Consider the following 27668-nt stretch of genomic DNA (forward strand, 5'->3'; position numbering starts at 1 on the left):
ATTTAATACGTCATTGGATAATTATCCACACAAAGTAGATTTAATAGCCTTTGGCTGAGAAATTAAATTGAACATAAGAATAATTCCTCCCTGATTCATAGTTATCTGAATATGTAGTGCTCACCTCAGTCAAGTGGTTGTAGAGTAGCTAGTGTAGAGTGCCATCTAGTGGTGACACTAAGGACAAATTACCAACTACTGCATGGCCATACTCAAGCCAAGGCTTTACATCTAATCATTTATATTTCTTGCGATTCTGCCAGCGATTCAAATAAAAGTCAGTGCAATTTCATAATTTTGACTACAAACCTTTTTTTTAATGCAACTGTAAACAAGCAAGACTTCTTAATTTGAATATTCAAATATGTTTGAAAAATAAAAGATGTGAATGAGTAACCACAAATTTAATTCTACTGGAAAGAACCTGAGAGTCTCAGTGTAAGTAACAATGTACAGGAAAGATTGCAACAATTTACAAACTGGACAAATTAATTTATGTGTGTACAATACAGCAGTAGTGTCACGAGTCACTTTAACATACTGATTGGCAGGACAGTGTCAGTGTGATCACAGACATACAGAGGGGTAGCATAACACTCCCCCTGGTCTTACTCTTGTTCATATGATACCACAACCATCTGCTTCTTTATCCTCCTCACAGTAAATCTGGGATCCCAGAGATTAGAGGTCCCATCCTACTACACCCTAGTACCAGATTTCAACACACCTCTTTGTACCATTTTGATTTAAATAGACTCATTTACACGTACACTAAGGACTGTAACATTATTCTGGTAACAGTCTGAGCTATAATAAGAATAAGAGTTATAGAAGAAAATAATTTTTGCTGCTGTTTTGGGAATCTGCACACTGTTATGCAAATGAATTAACAACTGCATTCTTGACAAAGAATTTTAACACATCATATACTACAAAACCTGAAATTGAAGCAGTATCTGCCTTTTAAAATTTTGGCATTACCTTGTAAAGAAAAGGATCATGAAGCACTTAAGGGTCTGGCTTTGATCTATAGTATAATAGAACTTTTTAACCCCCTATGTGCCAGTCCGCAGCCTTAGATCCTCAGGTGGGGTCTCCTAGTTGTTCCAAAGTCAAGACTTACAACTAAAGGTGATCGAGCATTTTCCATCAGGGCTCCTCAACTTTGGAACAACCAGCCTGAGGATATAGAGTGTGCAGAATTATTCGCTTCTTTTAAATCACTTCTCACTTATTGTTTCAGACTTGCTTTTATGTGATGTCGTCTTGTAATTTGTTTTTTTATCTTCTAACAGATTGTTTTATGATCCTTTTAATTATTTAGCATATTTCCATTCCTCTTAATCTCTCATTCCTTTTTAATTTTATTTACCTCATCTCTAAAATGCTTGTCTCTTTTACTGTATTCCTACTTTCTACTTTTGCTATAAAATGTATTCATTGTAATGCCTTTATATTTATAGAGCTTTATTTTACTCAGATTTTTCCCCCTTCATTGATATTTTATTGTTTTCACTGGCTCTTGTTCTGTTTCTCATATTATATTTGACTGCTTATATCCTCCTGTTATTGTCTTTATCGCTCTTGGTGTTTATACAAATAAAGTTATTAATAATAATAATAATAATAATAATAATAATAATAGTGTCATTAAGCAAGAAATTTGCAAATAAACAGGTGTAAATAGAATTTTCGAAAACTTGACCTATAACTTCCCTAGCTTTATGTAACTTTGCTCTCATGTGTTTTTACCAAATTCGAAAATTACTTGTTGAAGATATTTTAAAAACAAATTTGCATAAGGCTGCAATAATGTGTCAAATTAATAAACATCATCATGTCATCACACTGCATTTTTGCCTCATTTCTGACACTGATGAGCACCTCATTCGTTTGATATCACTTGAAGCATAATCACTCTTCCGCCCCCTGCCTTGCTGTCACTGCAGATTAAATTTGCTTTTACTCTATGGTTCTATTTTTTGACGTACCTCCTCTCCTCTCATCCCATGTGATGCATAAAACAACCATTTGGTGTTCATGTATTGCATTTTAATGAAAGGCCTACTCCCTGAAAGGCGGCTACTTATGTCAGAAGAAGTATTTTGCAATTCAGCCTTTTGACATTTGCGGCATCAGAGGCATATCAGATTATTCATATGATCGTTCTGGAGTTTTGCAGTGTTATGGCAGTAATTTCAAAACTTACAAATTGATCCTAATACTACGTTATACTTCTGAAACAATAAAGAAGCACCTGTTGATTCATGTGATTGACACATTTCCCAAAGTAGTTCAAATATTGTCATCTGATCTTCTCATAAAATGGACATTGCCTCCATATCTGATGCAGTGTATGCGGCTGGCCTGGCTGCTCTGCTCTGTGTGGGTTTATTTTGGGCTGGCCTTTCCCTCTCTCTGGATTCCATCTACCGTTCTCTGGCTACCAGCCACTGCAGCTTTAAGTCCTACCGACAACAACCCCCCTCACACAACCACTGCCACCTCCCCTCCCACACAGCAACAGATAAACAAGGCGCACCATCTCCATGGCAACCACCTGCTCGTGTTTTCTCCAGAGGGCGGTGAAATTTAGCTTGATAAACAGCTGATATCTCTGCAACAATTTACTGGTATGGGTTCTCAGTTCCTCTGAGTGCATTACATTGTAATTATCTTAAACACGACACTTGCTTTGCCAACATACACTGAGCTGAAATGACATCACTTACAAGATATTTTTAAATGCATGAGCACATAAGCCTACCACACTTTCCATGAGTTTATTTAAGACTTCAAGAAAAAAACAATAACAAGAACCGGGTATATCACAGTGGTTCTCAGCTGGTCCGGCCTCAGGACCCACCAGCCTGTCTTACGACAAATCGAGACCCAAGTTTCAAAGAAGGTTTCTACAACATATGTTTAGTTAATTGGATATGTCGCCGTTTGGAGCATGATTGGACCAAAACACCTGATATAAAAAAGAAAAGGGACAAAACTGAGGAATTTCCCCATCATTATGTATCAATTTTTGCCAATTTTCCAGAGAGCTTGTGAAATGACTTCATTATCATGGGAAAAGTAGCCATTTATTGCAAGAAGAGGAGATAAATTAGTTGAAATATCAATCAAACATTTAAATTTACCCAATTTTACAGTCAAGCAGGGTAAAATAAAAGGTATCGATGCAAGTCCAATAAAGACTTCAGGACTTGCCACCTTTTTTTTTTCAGACAAATAGGCGCGACCCACTGAAACTGCTCGGTGACCCACTTTTGGGTCCAGACCCACCAGCTGAGAACCACTGTCATATTGTATTGTATATGACATGAAATAGTACAATGTGACGAGGCAATGTGACGTGATATAATATTCATATCACATTGTGCCCTGTCACATAAACATGACACGTCATACTGTATCACGAGGTGCCCTCTCCTGTAATTTAATTGCGTACCTTATCATTCCCTTTTATTTTGCCATGTCACACCATGTAGTTTCTTGCCCAATTTTGCCATATTTTATTGTGTTGTGTGGTGTGATACCACATTGTGTTGTGTTTTAACGTATCATATTCTATTATACTGTAGTGTACCATACTGTTTCTTAATCTATTCAATCATCATCATCATACTGTGTCCTGTCACATCATTTTATACTTAATTGTATCGAATTGTATTGCAGTGTATTGTAACATATCTTAATATATCTTATTGTATTGTTTCGTCACACACCGCGGGGTTAATCCTACTCCGTCTCATCTGATGTGTCCTGTCACATCATTTCATATTGTCTTGTCGGGAACACTCAACAGACATTTAACTATTTTATTGCAGAATGGATGTGCATTTTTACTTGATGTAGAAGGCTCTGCTCTAAAGATGCTCCCTGGCTTAGTCAAGCAGCATGCTCTGACTTTCCACAGTGAAAACAATGAATATCAGAAGCAATTAATCCATAGTAGCCTGAATCTAAATATTAGAGTGTAACAAGCTTTAAGCTATGAAGGGGGCAGCTGGGGTGGGGGAGGTGAAGCTGGCTGTAAGCTGAACTAATGCTAGGCTTCGTCAATACTAAATAGAATGAACTCGTTATTTTTGCTCATATTGCAAATTTGATACCAGCTGCTTTATTGAAAGGGATAATAATTTTTATGCCACTCATTTCGACTAAAACAAAACATACATAAAACACGAAAAGGAGGATTTTTGTAAACTATTTTCAAAAAATTGACACTTGAATGTTTGCATAATGTGCTTCTGCAAAAAATGAATGTATTAGACACATGCTATTTTAATATATTCCAAGTTAAAGAAATACTGCAACTTCTGCAATTTGTAAATTGCAGCAGACCATATTGTGAATTAATCTAATTTGCAGTTAATTGCCCAGCCCTAGTAAGGACCTTCTGTAGGGTCACAAGTAACATTCTAAAAAACGTAAAGAAATTTAAAAATAATTTTTAAATTGTAGATTTTACTCATTATTGTAAAGATATACACATAAAACAAGTATAATGTAAAATAAAAGCCTTCCTATGAAGTGGGATTTATACTGAAATAAAAGTCATGTCAAAAACTGCATTGTGCAACATCATATGTTTTAACCAGCTTCAGGGATCTTGGGGGTACCCAGTCTCTGGCACTGTACTTTTGGGGTTGTGGATTCAAGAATCTGGGAACTTCTGTCATATCTTGTTGTTCCTTTTTACATTGTTTCCTATCACATTGTATCATCATTCTTACAGGGACTTCAGGGTTAGCTGTTAAACCCACATTAAAATATTGGAATTTCAATTGTGTCCCTGTGATTCTGAAGAAAAAACTCAAAAGCAGGAGCAGCTCTGGAGACATTTCCAGCCAATGGAAAAAAAACATCCTAGGAACAGGTGAAGTCATAAGAAAAAGTAAAGGAGAAATTACATCATCACTAGGGTGATGTACTGCCTAATAATGATTATACATCATTAGCCACATTCCTAATGCAAAATGACTGGACTCTTCTGACATAAAGGTGGAAAATAGAGTTCACTACATACAGGAGAAATTCCATCCAGGTCTTAATTATATATGACTTAATGGTTTCACATAGGCTAGACTTTTATTTTTCTACTCAGGTGGAAAACCAGTGTCAAAACCAACAGGTCTCTGGTGGGCTTCTCTGTGCTGGAAACCGTCTTTCTAAAAGTTGGTTCAGCAACACTTTAAAAGTACTTTATAGATATCTACTGACACCCCAGGATGCTTTATTTATTGGTTAAGCTCCAAAACAGAGCATCAGAGCTTACATTTCAGTCACATTTAAACAAAAAAAGATATTCAATCTTTTTTTAGATTCTTATGGAAACCCAGATGCAAAAATAGCGACATTTCATGTTAGAACATTTTGTTTTTGATGTTCTAAAAAAAAACAGTTTATCAGTGGAAACTTTACCAGTACCGCCTGTTTGGGTTTCCCTGCTGGATTAGAAAACAAGATACTGGGAGCTGAAGGAAGTAGCTCATTAGAGTCTCTGTGCTACCTTCCTCTCTCCTCCCACGTACATGCAATGGAAAAGTCAGCAGTCTGTGTTTGTGAGTGTGTTTACAGACAGGTGCCAGGGGACTGGTGACAGAGTGCGAGTGCTCCCCTCAAAGAGGAGACTTGTAGTTAATGTCCAAGAGAGACATGAACCAGAACTCATGGAAAAGTTGGCAAGAAAGAGTAGGAACTCTCACTCCCTAAGTGCGTCTGTGTTAGGGAGCGCTTGATCAGTCGAACAAGCCAACAACTGTTGAGCGGGCCTTCAGAGGGAGGCAAACACAGGGGATGCCTTATAAAAATCCCAGCAACAGGAGTTTAAATACTACTCATTCAAATTTTAGGTTACATCATGCACATGAGGAAAAACTTCAAAGATATTTTCCTCTCAAAACTTGACACAATACAAGATACAACACGAATGGTTCATCACTCACTACAGGATATAATTAAAATTACTGTGTGTGCCAGAGGGAAGATCTCCACCTCACATGACCTCACATGATCTAGTCTTACCTCAGGAGAGCTCGCAGCCAAGAGATGTAAACTAAGAGTGCAACAAGTACAACCTGCTTTAAAAATGCTTTGCAGTAAGTCAAAACTAAAGCAGGGGGCTAAACAAGAAAACAGTGGCTGTAAACATGGATCGTCGAACCTTGGTCTGCCACTCCACAGGTACTGTCCCAGTCTTCCATGGGACACTGAAGAGGTGTGTCAGCCATGACAGCCCCACAACGCCCAGGTCCTTTAGTCTCAGGGCAAATCTCATCTACACCTGGCACCTTGCCACTGAGGACCTTTTTAAGTCAGATGGTTTGCCAGAATAACCTTGAGGCCAACCAAAAGTACTTCTCTATGGCCTTCCCATACTCCCTCCACGCCTGGGTTTTTGCTTCTGCAACCGCTGAAGCTGCAGCCCTCTGAGAAGCCCGCTACCCATCAGCTGCTTCCAGGACCCAGGCTAGCCAGGCCTAAAAGGCCTCCTTTTTCAGCCTGATGGCTTCCTTCACCACTAGTGTCCATCATTGGGTTCTACGGTTGCCGCCACAACAGCCACGGACGGTCTTCTGGCGACAACTTCTAGCAGCCACTTCCACAATGGAGGCTTTGAACATTGACCACTCGGACTGCATGTCCCCAACTTACCCCCAGATGCACAAGAAGTTCTTTGGGAGGTGGGGGTTGAAGACCTTACTCATTTGGGTTTAACAGGTCTTTCTGGCAGCCTCCTCTGCCATCTGATCCAACTCACCACATGGTGGTGATCAGTTGACAGCTCCACTCCTCTCTTCACCTGAGTGTCCACAACATGCGGCCACATATCTGGTGAAATCACAACAAAGTGAATCATTGATCTTTGGCCTCAGGTGCTCTGGTATCAAGTACACTTATGAGCATCCCTATGCTGGAATGTGGTGTGTTATGGCCAATCTGGCTAGCACAGAAGTGTCTTAACAAAGCACTGCTCAGGTTCAGAATTGGGCAGGTCGTTCCTCCCAGTTACCCTACTCCAGATGTCTCTGTCATTGCCCACATGGATGTTTAAGCCCCCCCAAACAACAAGCATGCCAGGTACTCCAAACTGCTGTTCGGTGTATATGCACCGGTAACAGTCAGAGCCTTCCTTTCTGCAACCCAGAGCTGCAGAGAGATGACCCTCTAGTCCGCTGGGGAAAACTCCAACATGGAGGCTTCCAGCCGGGGTCTAGTGAGTATCCCCACACCTGCCTGGCACCTCTCACCCTGGGCAACTCCAGAGTCAAGCCTCTCTTTGGGGGTTTGGTTCCAGAATTGGTGCTGTGTGTGGAGGAGAGCCAGTATTGCTCCACCTCCTGCACTAGCGCCAGTTCCTTCCCCGCCAGAGAGATGACATGCCAAGTCCCTAGACAAGTCTCTGATGCTGAGGTTCAGGGCACCTAGGTCCTCATTTCTACCTGCTGCTTCAATGCATCCTATCCCTATGCTCAACCCTGCAGATGGTGGGACGACAACCCTTCACTTAGTTTTCAGTTTGCTCTACTCATCAGGCTAACGTCATGATGTAAAATGAAATTGAGTACAGTACATGTAATGTTTTAAGAGTACTAGTCTGAGCATTTAGGCTCAGTATCAATGGCATCAATGGCATCAATGTTATCTGTACCAGTGCAACCCTTCTCATGACTGGTCCAGTTTGTTAAAAGGGGTGAAGTGGATTAAAATCGCCTTTACAAGAAACATCTGCATCACCCTCTATATTTGTAAATGTAAGATTATTTAAAAGTTAGATAATGAATAAGACAATATAATCCTCAGAAGATACTTCAGTTAAAGCTGTCCATATAAGAACAACAATGATTTTTAATCGTCCAATCATTATCAGAAACAAAATGTTCTCTGGGTGAGTCACTGGAGGGAAAATGTCATCACTGTCTGTTACCATGGACAACAGAGCAAACTGTTCGCAATCAGCACTATATAAAGACATTCTGTGTCTCCCCATCTGCTGTAACAAGACCATCACTGATCCATCATTCCTGGTTTATTTAAATATGTTGTCATGCACAAATACTTTATTTATGGCATTAATTTTTTTTTTTTTTTTCAGTTATGTTTTATGGATTATTGCAAGCTAAATTCTCTGTGAAAAATGTGGTTTTAAATTATGTATATTGTGTGTGGTTAAAAATAGCTGTACTGTGTGCTTATGGTTGTGGATTTGGTTTAGGTTGTGTTATTTCAAATGCATTATAATGATTGAAATGCATGTACAGTCTTGTACCATTAATATATATTGTGCATTTATAGCTGTAGAAATCTTGTGATCAACAAATGCCAAGCATTATCCAAGCAAATCAACATAAGGGATATGCTTTGAGTATACGTTGTGTTTTGGGGGTTGAATTACTTTATTTTGTTTATCATAATCTAAAAAAAGCAACAGTCTAGTCCCTTGAGCTGATATCAAACCCCATGCATGTAAATATTCACTGTTACATGAACATATATGTATATGCAGACTCTTAACAACTTGTTTCCTTGCAGACCAATACACACACCATTCCCTTTAAGGCAGTGTGATGAAAGGCCTCTCCGGTGAGTCACAGAAGCAGCTGTCTGATCCTGTCCAGTCCTCGCAGCTGTGCACTTAGCTTTCACAATGAGTGATATCACTGACCCATGTGCCCCTCCTGGATGGAAAAGGCCAAATGAGTGATTGACAAGAAGCAGAGGTGGAGGTTTGCGTGTAAGAGCCATGTAGAGGCCTGAATTGCATTGCTTTGATCTCTGAAGAGTGCTCGGAGTCTAAAATAAGGACGCTAATGTGCTCTGGCCATTAATATTTATGCCACCCACACTCTTGAATAAGTCACAAACAATTCACAGATGAGTAGACGAGACGCCTGCCCACTACATTAGGCATTTTTGGGCAGAGTCATATTACTGAAGGCACTTATTAAATTTCTGTTTCGTTAAACTTTCTTTCCATTTTTAGCATATGCTGCTCAGACTGTGCCATGATGAAGTAGCAGCAGGAAACACTAACAGACAATCCAGCTCTGTGCACAGACATTCAAAGAGAGGGGGGCTCTGTGCAGCATGCAGGCAGCATGGCCATGTCATGTTACAGAGCACACCACAGGAAGGGAGTTACTTGGGTTTTTTCTGTCACAGGGATTTGTGATTTCACACATAAGGACCTAAAGGGGGAAGCCCTTTTCCACAGCTCACTCTTCCCACATCCATAACTCAGAAACCGCTGGAATCCCAGGTCCCACGCAAAGACAGAAAATGTACTTTTCCATTTACGCCTCTGTGTGAACAAGCACCAATAGGACTGGAAGATATTATATAACCCCCCCCCCCCCACCACACTAAAGGACATATGGGTTAAATTTGAGTTTTACTCTAGAAAAATTGCAAGAAAAAGAACAAATTTTAAATTCTGCCGCAGTGAGCCAATCAATCAATTCAACTATATTAAGAAGCATGGTTCAGTCATTCAGGGTTTCCCTTTTTTCTGGCAAACCATATATATATTTCTTTTTTTCACTGGCTAATGTAATGTGTGGATAAAGTGAGGGCATGAATAAGCTGCCATCATGAAAACACTACTGGGCTTAAATCTAGGAAACTATAACTACTGAATTACATAAGGCCAATATAATGATTTATGATGAAAGACGACCGCTAGTAACACCTGGGGGGAAAAGCAGAGAGGCCACACTGCTTCACTTTGTTCTGAATTGAGCTATTGTTTGTATATTACTGACTAATGCCACATGACCATTAAAGGTGGAAAAAGTGACGGGCTGTAGAGCTTCTAGTCTGTTTTGATCAGGAGGGCACCTTTGTTGAATTTAACATGAGCCATTCAGCCATCTTAAATTGCACTAAAAGGTTTTCTTTCTAACAGTGTTTATTGCCCCTTAGAGCACACTTTTGGTTGAGCCACTGCAGCCACAGTTATCTACAAAGACAGTGCATTCAAAAAGTATTCAGACCCCACTGAATTTTTTCCGACTTTGTTATGTAGCAGCCTGATGCTACAATCATTTAAATTCATGTTTTTCTTCACATTAAACTACACTCAGTCATTACCCCATCATGACAAAGTGAAAACAGGATTTTAGATTTTTTTTTGCAAATGTACTAAAAAGAAAAAACTGAAATATCACAGACATTTCAGACCCTCTGCAACAAAATCTTTCTTTGTGTTTATTGGAGTCCACCTGTGTTAAATTAAACTGATTAGACATGATTTGGAAAGACACAAACCTCTATATAGAGAGCCTCACACTTGACGATGCATATCTGAGCAGAGACATTTTTGCAAGGCACAGATCTGAGGAAGGCTACAAGAAATTATGCTGCACTGATGGTCCCAAGAGTAGAGTGGCTTCCATATCTCTCAAATGGAAGAAGTCCAGCACAATCAGGGCTCTTCCTAGAGTTGAACGCACATCCAAACTGAGCAATGTGAAAAGAAGGGCCTTAGTAAGCTGACCAAGAGCCTGATAGTCATTCTGACTGAACTCTGGAGATCTTGTGTGGAGATGGGGCAAAGTTCCACAAGGACAACCATGAGGAGTTTGCAAAATTAAAAGCACCTGAAGGACTCTCAGACTGTGAGAAACAAGATTCTCTTGTCTGATGAAACCAAGACTGAACTGTTTGGTCTCAATTCTAAATGTTATGTCTTGAGGAAACCAGGCACCACTCATTACCTGCCCAATACCATCATAACAGTGGAGAATGGTGGTGGCAGCATCATGCTGTGGGGGTGTTTTTCAGCAGCAGGGACTGGGAGACTGGTCAGGGTAGAGCGAAAGCCTAATGGAGCATAGTACAAAGATAATAACAACCTGTTCTGCAGTGCTCAGGACCTCTGACTGCATCGAAGGTTTTCTTTCTAAAACAACAATGACACTAAGCACACAGCCAAGACAACAAAGCTTAGGGACAACTTTATGAACGGCCCACCCAGAGCCCTGACTTGAACCCTATCGAACACCTCTGGAGAGATCTGAAAATGCCTGTCCACCAACAGTCCCCGTCCAATCTGACTGAGCTTGAGAGTGTCAAATTTCATCCACACCTTGTTTTATCAAAGATGTACCTTTTTAATGTCCCCTTGTTTCTTTTTCAATCCATCACAAGTTCATTTTTCTGTGGTTAAGCTCATGATAAAATCTTTAATCTACCTATAAAAGCATGTCTGTATCCAAACAGAAAGTCAGCTCCCCTTAGTTTAATATAAAATGACACAGAAAGAGTGTTGAATGCAAAACATGGAATCATGGAATTTTAAAATGCCATTAAAAGGATGTGATCAATCACAATTACAAAATTCTGTTTGACAGCCCAACAAAATAATAATGCAGCACAAAGCTTAAATAACTTAACCAACACGAAGAAACACAAAAGTATAAAAATATCTAATAAGTGTATAAGAGGGATAACATAGTCAGATGTTTCACCTTCAAAGCTCTGCCTCACACTATGATAACATAATTGAAGTGTGGTGCCTATTATTTATAGATTCATCATCCTGAACATCCATGTGCATGCAAAATCTAATCCCGAGGGTACCAAACCCACAGAGAGTCCTGGCACTATCTCAGTGACAGCCTATAACTCACATGCCAGTGACAAAAACGGCGAGCTGCCACAGCAGCAGTGGGAAATATACCACCAGGGTAACTTGACTGCTGCACTTTAGACCACCGGTTTGTACATACCAGACTGTACTTTCTCACGCAACCTCTCTAGGTGTAAGTGTCACAAACTTATTTTGATAGCAAATGTATAAATGCTGAGTTTACAGCATTTATACTAAATCAAGACAGGCTTTAAAAAGAAAATGTCTGGTTGTATGTAGATCTGCAGGTAGCTTCAGTCCAGGTTACACAGTCAAATTAAGTCCTAACACATTCAAAGATAACAACTAATCAGTCAGTCGGTGCTGTTGATGGCTAAATTCATACACCCACTATGAAACAAGACACTATGCTATTCCATTGCATTGCTGCTTGTGTATTTATAGTCAAAGGAAACATTGCACTTTCCTCTTATATGCTAACTTGTTTGGCCAACTTTTTATTTGGGCTGTGATGAAAGCTGCGCCCACAAATCTTGCAATAAAAAGCATGGAGGGTCTCAGCAGCTCAAGTGTGATGTTGTATGAGCATGAGGACACATTTCTGTTTGCCAGCCAAGGTGCTGGATGACAACTAAAACTATTGGAATCTACGGGTGACCCGATCAGTCTCCCAGGTGGTGCGGCGGCACGCTGAGGATGTTTTCAGGACACATGATTTTTTTTTAAGGGCTGTAGGAGGCTGATTAAATCATTTATAAAGTTGTCAGTATTTTAAAAGAACCAGTCCAGTTATAGGCTGCAATAATGCACGTGCAGTGTTTCCACATGTTGGGATCATCTTTCTGCTGTAAAACTGTACATCTACATGTCAGGACCTCAGGAAAGGCCACTGTAATACTATCAGCTGATCCCCTCCTCCAGTGTACACACAGCATAGAGTTTTGTACACAATCTGCAATGCAGAGCAGTGAGCAAATGTGCTAAATATAATCAAACTACAGCAGTCTGATCATGCCACAACACTTTTCTTCTTTGTCAGTTTTAAGAATTCAGCCAGTCATGAACTACAACAATAAAACAACACAAACAGTGGAAAAGGATGCTGTTGCTTTACGTCACTTATTTTTCATATGCAACATCAAAGACTGAAGGATTTTTAAATAACTGACCATATTTCTGAGTCGGGCTGAATGATTTGGGAAGGTAAAACTCTGCCCCCCCCCCCCCCCCCAAATATTGCAATTGAGATTTGATAAGTGATTATGTCGAGTTCCTGATTTAATGTGTTTTCTCTTATACAAAAGCCATAAATAACTCTAAGCTATATTGTAACCAACACAATATCAGATTAAACAATGCTCTTATATGCACTGTCGCCTGTAAGGCCTTCTCTAGAGAGGTGTGTGCCTTTCCAAATCATGTCCAGTCAATTTATTTTACCACAGGTGGACTTCAGTCAAGGTGTAGAAACATCTCAGCAAGACTGAGAGAAATGGGAGGAACCTGAGCCAAATTTCAAGTGTTTCTGGAGAGGGTCTGAATACCTTCTGTCAATGTTATATTTCTGTTCACTGAGTGTAGATCAATGAACGTTACAGTGAACTTAAATGACTGTAGCATCAGGCTAACCTGACACCAGATGGGTTTGTTTCACACATCCATCTGGAAAACCACTCGTAGAGAGCGTTTGGGAAAGGGCAGAGCCTTTTAAAAAAAAACTTGGAGGGTGATTGAATGAAAGTTCTGTCTGTCACATCTTTACAGGCCAATCAGAGCAACAAAACACGTGACGCAGCCACTAACCGAGGAGTAAACTCCATACAGAACTGCATAATGTGAACCATGGTGACTGTAGACATGTCAGTACATGACTTTTGTCATTTTTGAAAAGAAAACAACTCACTGCTGTTCTTTGTTCTTCTTTTAATAAAGAAATGTCATCAACTTCTGCTAAAACTGGTGCTTTAGCAGCAGCCATGCTAATGTCTTCTGCCATATCTGCACTGGCCTCTTGTTGCTGCTTGCTTACGTCACGTCTTCGCCGCACTGGATAGTACTGCCCCTCGTCGCTGATTGGTCCTGTCACTGTCTAACCGGGCCCAAACAGTTCAGATGGGAGTTTTGCAAGATGGATTCACCAGTGAGAACCACAGAAATGGGCATATCCATCTGCTTTGCAAGGTTAACACTTCACTGTATTACTCACTTCACTGTATTACTCAAAGACTTGCAGTCACTTGGTGCTACCCAGTGGACCAGTCACATGGCTTGTGGTCTGCACCATTTCATAGTTACATCAGGCTACGTCAGGCTTCATAAGGTACGTAGCTATGCAAATATGGTGTGAGATGCAGAAGTCAACCGGCCTGAAAACTTGCTAATGGATGGTATCACTGAACTTTCAGGGTTTTCTGTCTGTGGTAGTATCATAATTAAACTCCATGCAAGAAATGCAATAAAAAATGATTATCCCATTCGGCAAACTATCCCGTGCACAAAATGAACACTGTCTGGTGTTTCCGACATGTATGTCAACGTCTGTATCCATGCAACCTATTGACATGATCTATTGGACAACATCTCACACCACCAAGTAATGGAACTCAGAACTGGCCCAACATAGAAGCTGACATGCAACAGTGAAATGTGGAGCCTGCCAGATATCTTTCCACTAGCACGGGAAAGAGGAGTGCACCAGGAGGGAAGGACAGAGAGGAGAGACTGGTGTGTAAAAGTGGTATGACAGCAAATACTGAATGAGCTGTGCCCTTGGTTCAGAATAAGATCACTGCGTGGGAGTAAAACGGGCTAAACTGATAAGATGGATACAGGAAGGGACAGGGGGAGAGAAACTGAGAAGAAGGGTGGAGAACAAGTGGGCGTTTTGGCAGGAGGAGCAGGGAGATGCCGGCGGAGTGAATCACATCACTAACTTGGTGCTGGTCAAGTGCTTTCTGGTTAAGATGGAGCGTCTTGACTGCGAGTGGTTGGCTAAGTGTTTCATAACCGTCACTTTCTTTAATGAGGCTGAGATCTGATTTACACTGGAAAAAAGATTCAGTGGGCTGGAGAGGCAAAAAACCTTGGCTGGAGCCCTGTGTCTGGAGTAAGAGGAATTGAGTTATTACATAGTCTGGGCAGGGCTTAAAGGCTATTAAAGAGAGGTGGGCTGGGCTGGTGGCAAGGCTTGTTGGCAGGGATTGTAACTCTGGAGGCTCTGTGAAGCTGCTGTGGAATAAGCAGACTGTTACTGAGAGAGAGGAGTCTCACATCTCCCTGACAGAGTTAGCAACATGGCTATCACTGTCCTTGAGCTGCAGCCAAACACACCCTGATTCCAGACACACTAACAGCACTGTCTCACACCCTGATGGACACACACACACCCACATGGCATGTCCTCGATTAATCCTCATAATTAAATAGATAATTCACATTGTGTATCCTGCACGTGAGCTCGTGCTTATGATGGTCTGAGCCACGGTATAAACAGAATACCTTAATAAAGAACACCTACAAGCTTGTGCACCGGTGTTTGTTGTGCATGGAAACCTCTGGTTAAGTATTTCCAACGAATGATACCATTTAAGGGCACGCTCACAACTTTTCCACTTCTCAGTCTGTTTACAGGTCCACTAGAGATGCATACAAAATAAGATTGCAGGAAGCACATGTATTGCTTCTGCCTCTGCAGAAGACTGCACAAGAGCAAAACAGCACTGCTCAAAAAACAGAAAACAAAAACTTTCACAAGCATTTGTGCACTTGCTTCACACATGTGTGGAGCTAAGTCACGAGGGTGTTTAAGCCTGCTGAAAGCCAGTACAAATGCTGCCCTTCTCTTCCCTATCTGTCTGATGATGATAAGCAGGGGGGCTTAGCTATTGATGCAGCACCACCACAGCAGCCATCTGACAAAACAATACATGATTGTTATCTCTGCCTTTTCTTTCCTCCAATCATTCATTAAAACACTGACAGTTCAACTTGTTTCAGAGTGGCTGTTTTCCTCTGATATCACACTAAAGATAGGGATCTCAAATGCTGTTTCATTGTGCTGCTGCTGTTTCTCAAGTTGCGGGTTGTATATATGAAAAGAGCCACATACTTATTATTCAACCCCTCTTCCACAAATGGACAACTGAAATAGTGAAAATCAAGAAAGAAATTTAGCATTTTTAGAGTCGTACAATATATTTGATGATTAGTTTGCTAGTTTTAACAGTTGCTAAATAGCACCAGGTGCTCCAAAAACAGCATTTAAGAGTGAAAATGCAACATTTTTGAAAACTATTTTTAGCTTTAGCCTTTTTTTCTTTGGACAGGGCAGCTAAAGACAGACAGGAAATGTGGGGAAAGTGGATGACGACATGCATCAAATACCATCTGGATGGGAGTGAAACCTGCAACCAGTGGGATAAAGTCTGCGGGGTTTTCACATGGGATGGCTGCTCTACCAAAACAACTACCAACATCCCACTTAGTCTTAATAGCTTGAAAGATATCATATTTTAGCTGCTTGAAGCAGAACCTGTAACTGCTAACACCATACAAACTTTGCCTTCATAACTGGCACTGTAGTCCTAAATCTGGTTTATTCATTGTTGTTATTGATCTGTTTGTCTTTGACTCTCTCTTTCAGTCTCTCATGTTGATGGATTGTATAGGGAAGTAATATCTGCAGATTTTAACAGCAATTAAGAGTGGAACAGGGGATTAAGTTAAAAGTTTCTCTGTATTGTCACTGACAACAACCTCTGATTAAATGGAAATGATGTAGACTAAAAAATCATGGCAGCAACTGCACAAACGAACCAGTTTGGGGTGTGACGCTGTTTTACAATTCCATGTTTTGCCTTTGCTCTCATCACCTAGGTTGGTAATCTTTTACTAGGAGATGGAAAGAGGTCAGAACACATAGATTAAGCTGCCGTTGAAATCATTACCAATAAAGCCTTTGACTGCAGGCCAAACTGACCTGTATGAAAAGTTTAACCCCTTAGAATTCTGGGTAAAATAAGTCAAAAAAGCCTATCCAGAAAAACCCGAAATAAGTTGAATGCTGTCTTAAAGCCATGTGGAGTACAAGCACAAACAAGGTGTCTTTAGAAAGGCAACACTGTGAAGTTTCTTCCCAAACTGTCAGACTCACTGCAGCTGGTACTGATATTTGAATCTCAGTACCAGCTACAGTGTATTGTGAATTTGTATTGTAAAATAGAGGCCTGTAGATGGCTGCAGCTGGGAGGTATTAGCTGAAAACTCATCTGGACTTAAGCATGAAGCCTTCGCTAGTTCAGGTACAAAGCTGATAACAATAGAATAGTATTTTACACCTGGTTTAATGAGGAGGAATTTTTGATTGACTGTTAAGATCAGGAGAGTAAAGGGGAGACTTTCTAACGGTGAGCTGTTTCACTTTTTTATTGCTTTATTTGTTTGTAGCCTGACAAAAAAGGCTTGCAGTGTGCAGCCTGAGTTACCTGATTTGTGACAAGCCTTTATAAGAGAATAAAATCAAAGTCTACTGATATCCTCTCACACTGAATTTGAGTTTCAAACAGGATATTTAGATTACCAAAGGCCAAATTCAACAAGATAAAACATTATTTCACTCAAGCCACAACACAGAACAAAATATAACAACTAAGAGTGATCCAGTAAGATGACTTTTATGTGTAACTACTGATATTTGTCTGTGCTTTTTTAAGGCTAAATTTACTTTACACAGTCAAAGCAGATAGTAGTTCATTAAGAGTCTGGTTCTGCTTTACTTAGCACGGTTAATTTACCAAATGTTGCCAATTGCTTGACTCGTGGTTTATGTTGTCTTTAGATCTACAATCTCTAAACCATTTCATTACAAATATTGTAAGGCTCCAGTGAGATAGCCACAGAGTTGTTGATAGATCATTTTATCAACGTATTTCCTGACAGCTAAAGCTATTAAAAACACTTAAACAGGAAATTAGGCTTGAGACTCCGGCTCTGAATGGGTGGAAATATGAGACTAACAGTAACAGGCAAATAAAATTTGATTTGCTTGAAGTGATGGTGAATCTCACTGTTCAGGCTTAATAAAACCAGAACAGGAGACTTGAATCAGGGGCCACTTGTGTTCTTAGAGCTCTGATGACAGACAGGTTGTTCCTCCTTGTTCAGAAGTAAACTCCAGCAGCTGCAGGGCCACTTCTGAGGCATATGCAGTCCTAAAAACCCATAGGGGCCCATCTAATGAGGAGAGATGTGCCACAGTTGTCCCTCACATTTGTTTCAAAGTCTACAGTCCCAAAATACACACTTAACCAAAGCACAGTTGTGTTTTTAATGAGGAAATTCTCTACTGATCCTTTTGAACAGGAGAGACAACATCTACAGTAGACTGCATCAGTTTCAGTCTCAAGAGAAATTACTATTATAAGATTGCTTTAGCATTTCTAAAGTATGTAAAGATAAATGATAAAATAGCCTGAAGGCTGATTGTCCAAATTACTGATTCATTTGCAATACAACAGAGTTTAAGGTATTTTAATTACTTTGGTGTCGGAAACTTTTATGTATCTTCATTTTTATGCCTATTTTTCTAGCTTGGTATTGCAAGTAATATTATTCTGAAACCTTTCAGTTCATTCTGGAGGAAAACAACAATTTCTTCATTTAGAAATGTTTGAAAATCATTTAAAAAAGTGAGATTTATAAATGCCAAAAGACATCTTTTCTCATTTAAAGCAGTCCAATGTGAGATTGATCAACCAGAATCAGACTGAATAAAATAAATGTGAATTTGGGGACATGATGTACACTATATGGACAAAAGTATTTGATCATACCTGTCAATTATTAAATTCAGGTGTTTCAATCAGACCCACTGCCACATGTGTATAAAATCAAGCACCTAGTCATGCAGTCTCCATCTGTAAACATTTCTGATACAAGTTGGGTCATCCTAAAGAGCTCAGTGACTTCAGGTGTGGTGCTGTGATGAATGCCACCTTTGAAATAAGATGGTTCAAGAAATGTAATCCCTGTTGGATATTCCACAGTCAACTGTAACTGATATTATTATAAAATGGAAATGTTTAGAAACAACAGCAGCTCAGCTATGAAGCGGACGACCACATAAAGTCACATTTTAGAGTGGGACTAACAACTGCCAAGGAGCATGGCGCGTAAAAGCCACCAACACTGCTGATTCTGGCATTAACAGAATTACAGAAACTGTGCAGAGGGAGCTTCATGGCATTGGTTTCCATGGTTAACAAGCTGCACAGCAAGCCTCCCATCACCAGATCCAATGCCAAGCGTTGGATGGAGTGGTGTAAAGCACACTGACACTGGACTGTCCAGCAGTAGAAACGTGTTCTGTGGAGTGATGAATCACGCTTCTCTGTTTGGCAGTCAGATGGGCGAGACTGGGTTTGGCAGATGCCAGGAGAACATGCCCAAATGCATTATGGTTTGATGAGTTCAGTGTAGAAGAACTCAGCCAGGAAGTCCCATTTAAGTTTAATATCTTTTCACATGTAAGACAAGGCCAGGGCGACCACCACGCAAAATCATAAACAAATAAGAAAATAACAAGTCAAACAGCAAAATCAGTGAAAAATACATCAATGAACAGCAGCTTCTAAGAGAAACAACATGCTTCTGTCACCAACTTCTTTATAGCATTCTTTAATGGATCAGGGATATCAGTGACTCTGATTTTGGCTCCTTTTGAAGATTATTCAATGCTCAAGGTGGACATTACTGTTTACAGCTACATTTTGGAGAATTAAATGTACTGCACTGTAAGAAAAAATTAGTTGAGCTTACTTAAAAAAATTATGGAAAGTCGTTGCCTCAAAAATAACAAGTAAACTACACTTGACTTTTGTGAGTTAAAAAACTTGTTTGTTAGCAGTGTGCAGTACTTGTTCTACTTGAACTATTTAAGTATTCACTACTAGTTTAAAATCAATTATTTTAAGTTTTCACAACTGAGATTCAAATGTTAATTTAAGTTTGCAGGACTTAGCCTAAATCATCTACTTTGAGTGTGTAATACTTGACATTTTTAGTGCATTGTAAACACTGATAAGTTAATAGCACTCAAAATATCTTAGATAACTGATTACCTCAGAATATCAGCTAGTACAAAAGTTTTGTAAGTCATCATTTCATCTAAGGTGGACTATCTTGTGCCACCATTTGCAACAATGGCTGTTGGTGACCCACTTTATCAATGACAGTGTGCCATACAACTTTCACTGATGCTGATAACACGATCAGTGCCCCCTATGGGCGGAACATCATTAATTGAGACAGCAACTTCACTTGTGGTGCATTTTATTTATTTATCTTATTTCACCTTTTTTTTAACCAGGAGAAAACCTCACTGAGATTAAAAATCTCTTTTTCAAAAGTGTCCTGGCAAAGACAGCTGCAGCAAACAGAGTGCATAAAGGTTTAGTGCCCAAAGGCATTCTGGGAAAACTGCAGATTTGCCACAACTCAAATAATATGAGTTATAACAAAAAATACTTAAATTGTTTGAGTACTGTTCACTTAAAACTGAAAAAAGTTCTATCAGCTCATAAAAATAGAGTTCAAATCGCTGTTTTGGATTTTTAAGTTAACACAACTTAATTATGCCCCCTTTTTACTTAATTTTTTTAAACTAAGTAAACTTAAGTAAATCAAGCCCTTTTGCTGTTATGGCCAAGAAGTACAATTAACTTGTTTATAATAAGTATTTAGAACAGGTTAAGAAGAACTGAGTAATTTCAACTCAATGTTTATGAGTAAAATGGATGTTGCTTTTTAAAGTGTGTCCACTACAATTAGAAACCTTAAGAAAGAAATTCTTTTGACATTTGTGATCTAAATCTATTTGGGTAAAAAAAAAAAACCTCAGCACTTATACTGTACTCTATTTAACTGCTGCTTCTTCCAGTCTTGCTGATATGTACTGTACATTTAGTTAACATGCCTCTGCAGCTCTTCCCTGCCTGTTACAGTGTGAGCGTGCTACCACTGCTGCAGTTTTAATTATAAAGCATCACTGTCAAAGTTCTTGCGTGACAGAAGCTCTGCAGTGTGCGTCTATTCCCAGACTGAGTGACAGAGGAGAAAAATACGGCACCTGCAGCTGAAGCAGAGGAAACGTCTGCACAGCAGAAGTAATGCTGTGAATGTTTCACTTGTCTTACTCAAATTTTAGCTTCAGTTGACATCGACACCATGAGTGAAAGCCAACACTGATCAGGAATGGCCACACACGCACTGACACACAAACACACACTCCAGTGTTCAATCTTGCACAGACACTCCTACACTGATTCCATGGACATTAAATGCAGCCTTTCTGGTATCTGCATGCCTTCCTTAACCCTGATTTCATCCCTCACATCTTTCTAAACTGGTCCCACTCTAACACATTAACACACAAACAGACGGTGGAAAGGGGTGAAAGCTGTCTGAGAGCCAGTGTTGATTTGCAATGGTGCCAATATCTGACCAGCCTATGTATCGCTTAATTAAACTGCAACCAGAAATAGATCATGGGTGCTCAAAACAGATTCTGTAACATGAATGTCACAGCTCCTACCTCTAAAGTTCAGACAGTACAAGAGTACTGGAAATGAGATGATGACAGCAGGAAGTGATTAGGAATGATTTATTATCTGTCCATGAAAACAACAGTATAACTCTGATTTTGAAATACTGTTTGACTTGGCAATAATCTGGTAAAACAATATGCACCACAAAGAATGAAGTTGATTGCAACTTCTTATGATGTTGCATTGAATAGCATTACATTCCTATTTTTAGTTTAATTTGAGAAAACTGTCCCCCTATTTTTACTATTTTATGAAGACATTTTTTTTATCTAAGTCCCTGTGAAATCAGATATTAAAGCAATAATATATAGTGAGCCTAAAACATGTTTTACACCTCATAGACAACGTGCATTTGTTGACAAACAGAGGGAGGCAAAGGTGAAGCCAAAGAACCGTGCAGACTGATGAGACACAGTAATGTAAACGGATCATGTACAAATAAGACTCTGCTAGTGTCTACAGCCTGTTGTTATGTTTGCAAACTGTTTGCATGAGTATTCAGCTGTTGCCATGATATCTGTGCTTCATGTTACATTGGAGAGGGAATCGTTTGCATGCCCGTTGAGACTGATGTGTAAGGTTCCAAACTTAGAAAACCAACACTTTTTAGTGTAAGATAGATCAATTTATTTGTGCGACATCGAGAGACATACCAAGAAATCTGGTGTATTACCTACACTTTTAAAGTCCCTGTTAAGTGATGAAAAAAATCTTTATTTTAGGTTTGTTGTATGACCGGTCATTATGTTATGAACCATCAGGCCAAATTTCATCCATGAAAAACATCTTTAAGTTTATAAGATTAAACTTTTAAAACCATGAAAAATGAGGCAGCAAAATCTGCTCTAGGATAGTGTGGGCATGTCTGTTAAATGAGCTGAAGCCACACCCACTCACAAGAAATATGATCCTCTCAAATTTGAAGAAAAGCTTCGGATCAGAGAGCAGCTGCATGGCTCATGCCAGAGCAGAGACAGAAAATGGAGGATACAGTTTACTGTTTTCTGGCACAAATCTCTACAGCCTGATTTGGGAAATTTACCTTACAATGAACCAAAACAAAGCATGGTTGGCTGTTAATTTTCTATGAAGGCAGCTTACAACAGACGTTACTGAGATTAACTGCTTGGTGGTTTTATGTCATTGTAGCGATGGGGGGCAGGGCAATTCCCCATCAAGACCGATGACGCCATCAGCTTCTATATTTGCCCTGCTCAAATAAAACCAAGCCAGGAAAGAGGTGAACAACTTTCTAAAGGTCTAAATCAAAAAATCCGTCACATGTAGATGTTTACAGCAACCATTTCCCAACATATCCAGTGTGATGAAACAAAGTTTGGATTTCATTTTACAAAGACTCTAACTAAAAAGATAACTTACATCAGGGCCACTGATATACCAGTATAAAGTGCTGAGACATACAAGGTCATTACTGCAAATACATGCAGCACGAGGCCCAATGGGATTAAAAAATTTCTCTCCATTCATTGTGAATTGCATGTGCTTCAGCTTTGGCTTCACTGCTCAGAACGTGCTGGAAAACATAAAGACACAAATGACATTAGCCGAGATTGTTGTCACTTTATAGTAGCTTTGCCCCTCGTTAGGTCATAACTTTACATTTGAAGGAAAAGACAGTTATATTGCCTTTAAAGGTTCAGTGTGTAATATTTCGCCTAGTAACATTTAGCAGAACAAACTTTGTAAAAATGAAACATAATATCTTTAAGAAGTGTTTAATCACCCAAATGCATAAAATGGTTTTATTTTATGAACTTAGAATAAGCATATCATCCATACATGGGGAGGGTCCCCTCTCCACAGACTCCACCATCTTGGACTATTGCATCTTGCACGTTCCTACAGTACCACAGAAGGGGCAAAATAACAGATACATGTTTTCTTTTTTTACCACTGGCTCCACCAAAAGTGCACATCACAATCTAGAATTTGACTGTTAGATTGCTAATATTCCCAATTCCCAATTCTCCTTTGGGAGCGCTGGTTTGGCTAAAAAACACTCCTCATCTGAGTCTGAGACATGCCAAGACATGCTACCTGGCTTCTTCTGAGTTGAAGGCTGGTGTTTGAACCCTGAAGCCAGCACTTCTCATCTGAGAAACACAGCCCACTACAGAGCTATATAGTGCTGAAAACAGCCAACCGTTGTGATCTGTTGAGATGGGGTTTACTTTATTCTCCCTGTTGAAAGTTACTGTAATACTGAGTCGACTCTCAGGCTTCTATTTTAAGGTGGAAAACTTACATATTGTTGCTTTAAATCAGTCAGAAAAAAATCTTAGCAAATGAAATATGTGCATGGTCCTGGACAAGAGATGCAGTTCTACAAAACATAACACATCAATACTGTAGTGTTTTGATATATTTTTGCACCCCTATCCTCTGCTTTAGAAACTCCTGTTGAAACGAGATATGGCTATATGAACCATCACCAGGTTTAAGTGCAGTCTGTTACACTGACATCTACACACAGACGTGCAGTAAACCGGCCAACAGTGTCACAAACAGCAGGAGGCACCTGCTTTAAAGAGTAATTTATTAAGGCCCAGTATCTATGATTGGATTTCTGTTAGATACCAATAGTGTAACCTGCTCCCACAGTGGACAGCCCAGGAGGGGGGAGACCCGTCCGTCTGTCATGACAGATCCTGCAGTGAGCTATACATGAGAGAATCTTGCACCTCACAGAATGAGGTCAGTAATGATTTTAAGAGGAAGCTATAACATTTTTCCAGTTCAATAATAGCATAGGTTACAATGCACAGAAATGTGCATGAGGAAAGTATTAGTGGTGATTCTTTCACTTTTCGAACTGCACATGAAACAACTGCATTTAACCTTTTCTTCCTACTAACATGCTCACAGCCTGAACTGATTCTGTAGGATATTCCATCCTGTCCTGAAACTGTTGTCAGGTCTGTTGTGCACAATAAAATCACCACTTCTGAAAAATCTAAATATCAAAATCTTCCTCATTCAGGACAGCAGCCTGCCAACAACCTATCTCTGAGCACCACAGAGCTGGGGCGTTGGTCCTGTCTCAAGTAGCCCCTCATGCCAGTGTTTATAGGCCTTATATTTTTATTTGCACCCACGAGTCTTTATATAGTGTCACTGGTAATGGAGGCCTGTGGAGTCTGAGAGATCACTAGCTGCTTTTGTTTTTTCCACTCAAGCTACAGGTTCTGACTGAAGCCCACCTCTCACTGAGAATAAAACATACACAACACAAAACATGCAGCTGTGCCTGAATAGTCAACGGTGGCGTCTGGCTCTGAGGCAGCGTTACATCGGCATTTAGGAAAAAGTTGTTCAGTCTTCTATGTCATGGAAACCACAGAGCTGAAGCTTTTGCCAGCATGCTCAGAAACTATTACGCCTCTTTCAGTTTTCACTGGCGACGGTGAACTCACGCCGCAGTGTGATTCTCTGTGAGGTAATGTCAGAAGTCATCGTCAGATGGTGTGATAGCTTCTTAGGGAAATTTCATACTCAGTCCAGACTTTGATAGGGTAAAGTGTGGGGGACACTAAACACCCTTTTAGAGGACTAACATGTACTGTGAAGTGACTTAAGTAATTTATCTTTTAAAACAACAGACAATAAGCTGAAGCACTCAGTGCAGTCTTACCTGGTAGATGAGGACTTTAAAGTTACGCCTCTTCAGCAGCTCGCTCTCGTTGCTCTCCAGCTTCTTGATCTGACCTGCCTGCTTCTCCAGGTTGCTGCGTACCGTCTTCACATTGACGCTGACCTTGCGAACTTTTTCCAGCATCTTGTTGACCGTGTTGGCCGTTCCGACGTGGTTCTTTGACAGCTTGGCCAGTTCCCCCTGGATGGTCGACACAGACTTCTCCATGGCCTCCTGCCGGGCCTCCAGCCCATTCTGGGTCACCTGGATCTGGTCGACCACTCCGATAATCTTGTCTAGCAGAGACAAAACCATGACCCCATTCATCTGCGCTTCGCTCTTTCCTCTGGGGCCAGTGGCCAGCACCAGGTCCACCTCCTCAGCTGGGTCGTCTTCATCGACTGCCGGCTCAGTAGCAGCACCCACAAGACCGACCTTGTCGTCATCATCATAAGGCACTTCTGCTTGGTGCTCCATCTTGACACCTGTATCCGCCATGGCTGTCAACTCCAAACACACAGCACCTGCTCAGTACAGATAAAAATACACGACAGAAAAACAGCCAGCAGGAGCCGGTCCCTGATCCTCTTCTTTATCTCTGAGTAACTTTCTAAAACCTTTCTTTGCCTCTTTCTACTCTACTTTACACTAAAACTTTCTCTTCACCCTCGGTCTCACACACCGTCTCTCTCTCTCTCTGCCTCTGCTCTGGGATGCCAGCCAGCCAAGGGGAGTAGGGCCTCTCACAGCTGAGGCATGTGTGCCCCGACTCAAATGCCTCTGCTCCCTGTGAAACCACTCAGTCAAACTCTTCCCTTCTTACACTGGCCCCCCGCCCACAGCTCCCCCTGCTGCTCCACCCAGTTCTGTCCCCACAGGGTAGCCTGTGTCCAGACTCCACCTCTGTGGTGACATGACACTCCTATCTGACAGTGGGAGGCACGGCCACCAGAGGCCAACACCTTTACATAAGTGAAGTTTAAACCTATGGAAGTTTCTGACATTCAAATAAGACAGAATTTGAAAGTAAGGAAATTCTTAGAAAAGGACAAACCTCTTAAATGAAAATCACAAGATAAAAAGTTCAAATTATGAGATAAAAAATTCAAATTAATGAGCTATGACACAAAAGTGAAAATTATGAGATAGTGGTTAATTATATAAAAAAGGCCAAAATATGAGCTAAAAACTCTCAATTGTCAGACAGTCTCTCATTATTATGACAGAAAAATTGAAATTATTAGAAAAAGTCAATAATGAGACAAAAGTCAGAACTAGGCTATTAAATAAAAAGCCATTACTATGAGATAGTTTCTCAAAATGATGAGATTTAAATTGAAAATAAGAGAGAATAGGTAAAAATGAATGGGTACTTTATCAAATTCATGAGACTATAGTCAAAATTATAAAAAAAAAGGTTAAATTATGAGACAGTCATAATAATGAAATAAACGTCATAATTATGAGGTAATAATTAAAAAGAATCCAAATTTTAAGACCAAAGTTCAAAATTAACAGATATCAAGTCATAATTACGAGATAAAAGTCATTATTAGTATAAAATGTCATAATTATGAGATAAAAAAGTCCAAATTATAACATTTAAATATTAAATTGTGAAATTTTGAGTATCTAATTCCTTTTTTTTTCAAAGTTAAACATTATTGTCATCAAAAAGTCTAAATTATGAGATCAAAAGACAAAATATGACATTTATATCATAATTATGACTTACTATCTTAATAGTTATCTTCACAATAAACATCAAAATGAAAAATGTGCCCTGTATTATTTTTCATTTCTCACAACAATAGAAATTACAGCTATCAAAACCAGCACATATTTTTTTCTCCCAAAATACAAATGAGCTGTATGTCACTGAAACGCTGTAAAACTATGGACTATGAAAACTGATGTTACCATCTGCATTTTCGCACTGTGAATCTTTGAATTTTCTCATTGTCACTGGTAGTGACTTTGAAACAAAACTATGCCTTTAAGTTTTATCATTTTATTTTGAAAGTACTTATTGGAAGTATGGCTTTGTAAGAAGGAATTATATCTTTCTCATCACTATATTTTTTGATAATTTCTTAAATGGCACCAGATATGCTACTGTTTCAAAAAATAATGTACAGCTAATGTAAATATGCATACTGATATCATTACTAGTTTTCCCAGTGTTAATATAGAGAATGAGGTAGTTTTACATCAACAGTTGACCTCAGTAGCCCTTCAAATTAGCACTATATAGTAGCATACTGTAACCTCTTGTATGCTAGCACACTAAAAAAGTATTTAAACATTTACAATTTCAGTGTTCATTTAAGTATTTACAAAGAAAATGATAGTCAATACTAAATACGGTACTTTACGAATATAAAATTACTTTACATCTGATTATGTCTTTACTCACCGCAACTGTCTTTTTAGATGTTGAAATTCTTGAGCTGGGAAAAAAGTTTCAACACAAAAAAAGGTTTTTAAAACAGCTGTTGAATACCAAATACAGTTATGATATTGTAGCTACTATATGAAGTAAGCTAGAACGTATAGGTGTTACTTTTAGACATTTGGATGAATAAATCCTGCATGAGTAAAATTGTTGACAAACGTGTTTTAATGCTTCTAATTAGTGACTGTAACGGTTGGTGCCCCCTAGTGGCCAAGCCAAACTTTGATCTATTTTGCATTAATAATAACATAAAGCGTACTTGGATCCAGATTGCATCTTCAAAATAAACAAAAAACGACTTCAAATATTTAAGACTTACCCTGAAGTTACATGAAGTCAGCATTGCTGAAATGG

At 39.5% G+C, this 27668-nt stretch overlaps 1 protein-coding gene across 1 annotated transcript in view; it reads right to left on the reverse strand.

The window, feature by feature from the left end:
- cavin1a (caveolae associated protein 1a) overlaps positions 1 to 25655 on the reverse strand; it is a 30106-nt gene extending 4451 nt beyond the window's left edge. The window contains exon 1 of the mRNA XM_041778264.1: positions 24860 to 25655. Coding sequence (XP_041634198.1) covers positions 24860 to 25357 — 498 coding nt within the window. The 5' untranslated portion in view covers positions 25358 to 25655. The remainder of the gene's footprint in view (positions 1 to 24859) is intronic.
- Between the last annotated feature and the right edge of the window lie 2013 nt (positions 25656 to 27668).

This window comes from Cheilinus undulatus, linkage group 21 (genome assembly GCF_018320785.1).
Source record: "Cheilinus undulatus linkage group 21, ASM1832078v1, whole genome shotgun sequence".
NCBI lineage: Eukaryota > Metazoa > Chordata > Actinopteri > Labriformes > Labridae > Cheilinus > Cheilinus undulatus.